The sequence below is a fragment of the Cariama cristata genome, unplaced genomic scaffold, assembly GCF_000690535.1.
Source record: "Cariama cristata isolate BGI_N322 unplaced genomic scaffold, ASM69053v1 scaffold45956, whole genome shotgun sequence".
Lineage (NCBI taxonomy): Eukaryota > Metazoa > Chordata > Aves > Cariamiformes > Cariamidae > Cariama > Cariama cristata.
Window position 1 is genome coordinate 12,980 of NW_009623552.1, and position 3,816 is coordinate 16,795.

At 43.6% G+C, this 3,816-nt stretch overlaps 1 protein-coding gene across 1 annotated transcript in view; it reads right to left on the reverse strand.

Moving 5' to 3' along the window:
* LOC104163678 (opioid growth factor receptor-like protein 1) overlaps nt 1-2,142 on the reverse strand; it is a gene marked incomplete at its 5' end in the record, with an annotated part of 6,769 nt that extends 4,627 nt beyond the window's left edge. The window contains 2 exons of the mRNA XM_009702762.1: nt 1,423-1,501; nt 2,056-2,142. Of these exons, the coding sequence (XP_009701064.1) occupies nt 1,423-1,501; nt 2,056-2,142 (166 nt within the window). The remainder of the gene's footprint in view (nt 1-1,422; nt 1,502-2,055) is intronic.
* Between the last annotated feature and the right edge of the window lie 1,674 nt (nt 2,143-3,816).

Genomic DNA, 3,816 nt, shown 5'->3' on the forward strand with positions numbered 1-3,816 from the left:
ATCTGTTCTCTGTGTAATGTCTCCTGAATTTGCAACCTCTGGACTGGTAATTCACAGACCTAACTCTGCTTCCAGTCAAGCTAAAAACACAGCGTCTGCCTGTGGATATCTAGATAAAGCTCAGGATGATTAAAACAAAGGTCTTATCTTCCTTTCACATAACCTGACTTGTCTTCTCACTTGCTGAGGATATTATCACTATCTTGCCTATGAACAGCTCTCATCTTCAACCTTCCTATACGTACGTCTTTACATCCTGCTGTATAACATTCCTTCCCATCCAGCTTCCTACCAGAACTTTGACATTTTGCATCTCAACATCCTTTTTCCTGACCTTCAAAAGCGCCCTCTTGTCACGCTTACCTCTACCCTGAAAGCTGCTGCCAAGATCATGTTTCTAGACTGCAGCTTTTTTATATTGCCTCTTCTTTCGCTTCACATTCTTCCATTGTGAAGCCCTTTTCTGTAACATCAAACAAAAACTATACGCCTTCACTTCCAAGGCCTTTTGTGACCCGTCCCTTCCTACCTTTTCAGAACCCATTGGTTGCTATGGGACTGATCCTGCCTCAACAGCAGCCTCCACATCTCGCTGCTTCTGCACTCCAACGTGCACTTCGGTATTTCTTCCCAAGCTGCTCTCATGCCGAGACCATCTTTCTGCAAACACCTTCAAAGTAACCTCCTCATCATTCTTTTAAAACTCTCAAAAGCTTATTTTTGGCCTGCAAAATTTTTTTGCCAATAGCTAAGCTCTCATGTGCCGGGACTCCCGTCTATCATTCTCACCAGGACTGTTTCATTGCCTCCTCCTGCTTCCCCATCTGCCTGCTGCCCTCTTGGCTCCCACACTTTGACTGCAAGCTCTCTAGAGCAGGGTTTGCCACCTTTCAGCTCGCCCTGTGTTTCTGCAGAACCCTGCATATGAGGTTCCTGCTCCTCTACCAGAACTGCAAGGGTCTTTGAGAAATTACTTTATTATTCTTATTATAATAATCCCACATAAGGTAGTTACAACACATTCCTCTTCCCTTACACAGTGCTAGGGGTAACACCCTCATCCCTGCCACTCCTACCCCAGCAGCAAGAGTTTGTGCAGCATAGTGGAACGACTTTATCTTTGTTTAATAAAAGGTTGTGCCACTACCGTAAAACAGTGGTAAGACCAACGCCCTGTACTACATCACACTGAAAATGCATGAGAAAAGCACCACCTCCCCAGAGCGAAAGTGAACTCTGGCTTAAGCACAACCTGCTCCCCTGTTATCAACATGCTACTCCAACACGAGAGGTTCAAGCTGTACAATATAAAACTACACACCTGTAATTTGTCAGCACCGCAATTACCACCGCAGTTTCACTTTGTTACTATTGTTAGTGACCATTCTTTTGTTATCACCATTATTGCCACAGGTTACTCACCATCAGGTTTAAATGGGATTTTATTTTTGTAAAAGCGGAGATTGCACAAGTCATTTTGATATCGAAGATCTTTAAAGTTCTGCTAAAAGAAAGGAAATAGGACATTATCAGCCTACAAACACCTATCAAGAGTATCCAGAAAGCGCTATCGTGCTCTTTGAATAATTTGAGGACAAAAATTTCAGAGTTTTAGGAACCAGTTTTACTCATGCACTTAAAGACTCAGTTTAAGGACCTGCAAATTTCTTCTGGCTGGTACTTTCTCCTACAGAGGCAGAGTTTAGAGCAGCAAGCATAGCAGCACCTTGACTTCAGTCTCAAAGAACTTGAGAGACAAAGGATAAGAAGTCCAAACTCTAGAATCTATCCTCTTCGATGTTCAAGGCACAAGCCTTTTTCTGGGCTCCTACCACTGCTCCCAGGCTTACACATCTCACGTGTTTGCACGTACGCCTGGGGTGAAAAGATGTCACACTAGTTTCACTCCTCTCCAGCTGGCGCACGTTGGGCCTCTGCATCAGCTTTTTGATTCTCATTTCTCATATTTCTTAGGCACCACAAAGGTTGAGGAATATTTGGGTTGTGTGCTGTCCTCTCCTAAAAAGGCAATTTTAAACCATGAAATATTCTTACTGGATACTGGTGTCGGTACTTGTATAAATCTCTTGCTGCGTAGAAGCTTCTCTTTGGCTTGGCTGTCAGCTCAGTTCCATCACCACTCTGAAACAGTTAGAAAGCAGATAACAACAAAGACACTAATAACAAATTTGTGTAATACTAAAATAATTATATTTCATGATGGATTTCAGCAGTGTAAACAAACACAAGTGCAGGTACTTGCCTACTGTTTGGTCAAACACTGAAAATCTCCCTGCTGAATACTTAACACCACACAACTTAAACCTAAATTTAAAAATAAAATAAAATACAAGAGTAAGACTCTGAAATGTCCTTCTGATGAGATTGAATTTGATTTAAATCAACAGGTAATTTTCAAACGCAAGACTTCAAAGTAACCTAGCAAGCGCTAGCGCAAGATGAAATAAGTAACTGAAGATGAAAACGCAGAGACGTTACTAATTTTGAACAGGAAATCATACTATTTGCAAAGATTATTCGTCACATGCACATTGACTTAACTGCTATCATTGCATCCTGTGGAAGAAAACGAATGGTCGCGGACAAGCCAAATTGCAGTTCTGACACCTTCTTGAGCCATTTTCTATCATTTGTTTCTCAGAACTTAAATGTAAAGCCTAGTAAGAAGACCCACTAAACCCCAAAACAAAAACCTGCTTAGAGAAATACGTAGGTAGGAGAACTTGTACTGGCCCCGAGCTGTACGGAAGCTGTGACCTGAAACAAGGAGAGCCCACCAAGGTCAATGGAATGAATCCCACTGACTTCAGAGAACACTTGAAAAAGCTGCACGCATTGAAGAAAAACAGAAACCGAAGCATTAGCGTCCAGAGGCTTGCTACCAACACCTTTATTTTCTTTGTAATTTCTTTATAACCATACTGCAGCAAAGAGTTTTGTATTCTTCAATCTCGTAAAATAAGTCTCTACACTAAAACCAAAGGCCAAATGAGAGAAAAAAATAAATTCATCCCACTGCTCACAATACACATGTAAGAGTTTAAAGCCAAGCCTAGAAAGGGACGTTCCCTGTGACTGCACCGGACATTTGCCTTTATTATTGCTCTTCCCATTGCTTATCAATAGCACCTTAAAAGCAAAACCCCCTCTGTTTTCATTCTTCCTTTTGCAGGAGCGGCTCTGACCGTGCCTACAGGCACAAGACGCTGCCTGGAACCGGCAGCACCCCTTGGCGCTCAGCCATCGGGCAGCAGTATCACCAGGTACCAAGCAGAAAAGGGAAAAATCCTTATGCTTATTTAATTTTGCACAGTTTCTGAACCTGCCTGTACGTTTACATAATACGTCTAACGGGCTAAAAACACGGGCCCAGCCGGTGCGCCCTGCATTCAGTTCTAACCCCACAGAATGGCTGGCAAAGCAAACCCTCGTCTCTTCAGGGTCGGCATTTTCAAAGGTTCCTAAAAGACAGAAACTTGCTCTGAAAATTCCCCACCTCGGACCCACCGAGGAGTCACAAATCCATTGCCACGTACGAGCCAACGTTCAGATTTTTAACCCGTTTAATTAAGAGGCCAAGTTCAAGACCACACTTAATTTAAAGCTGAACCTTCCCTAGGAACGGCAGCAGCCGGACTGACGACGACTCCAAGGCCTCGATTTGCTCCCCAGCAGTAGGTTACCACAACGACGGGGGAGGGAAAAAAAAAACCCACGGGCTCGTTTCTACTTCAGACGCAGAGCTGGCGGGGCACAAGCCCCTCCACGCAAGGGGAAGGTCCCCGCTCGGCGGGG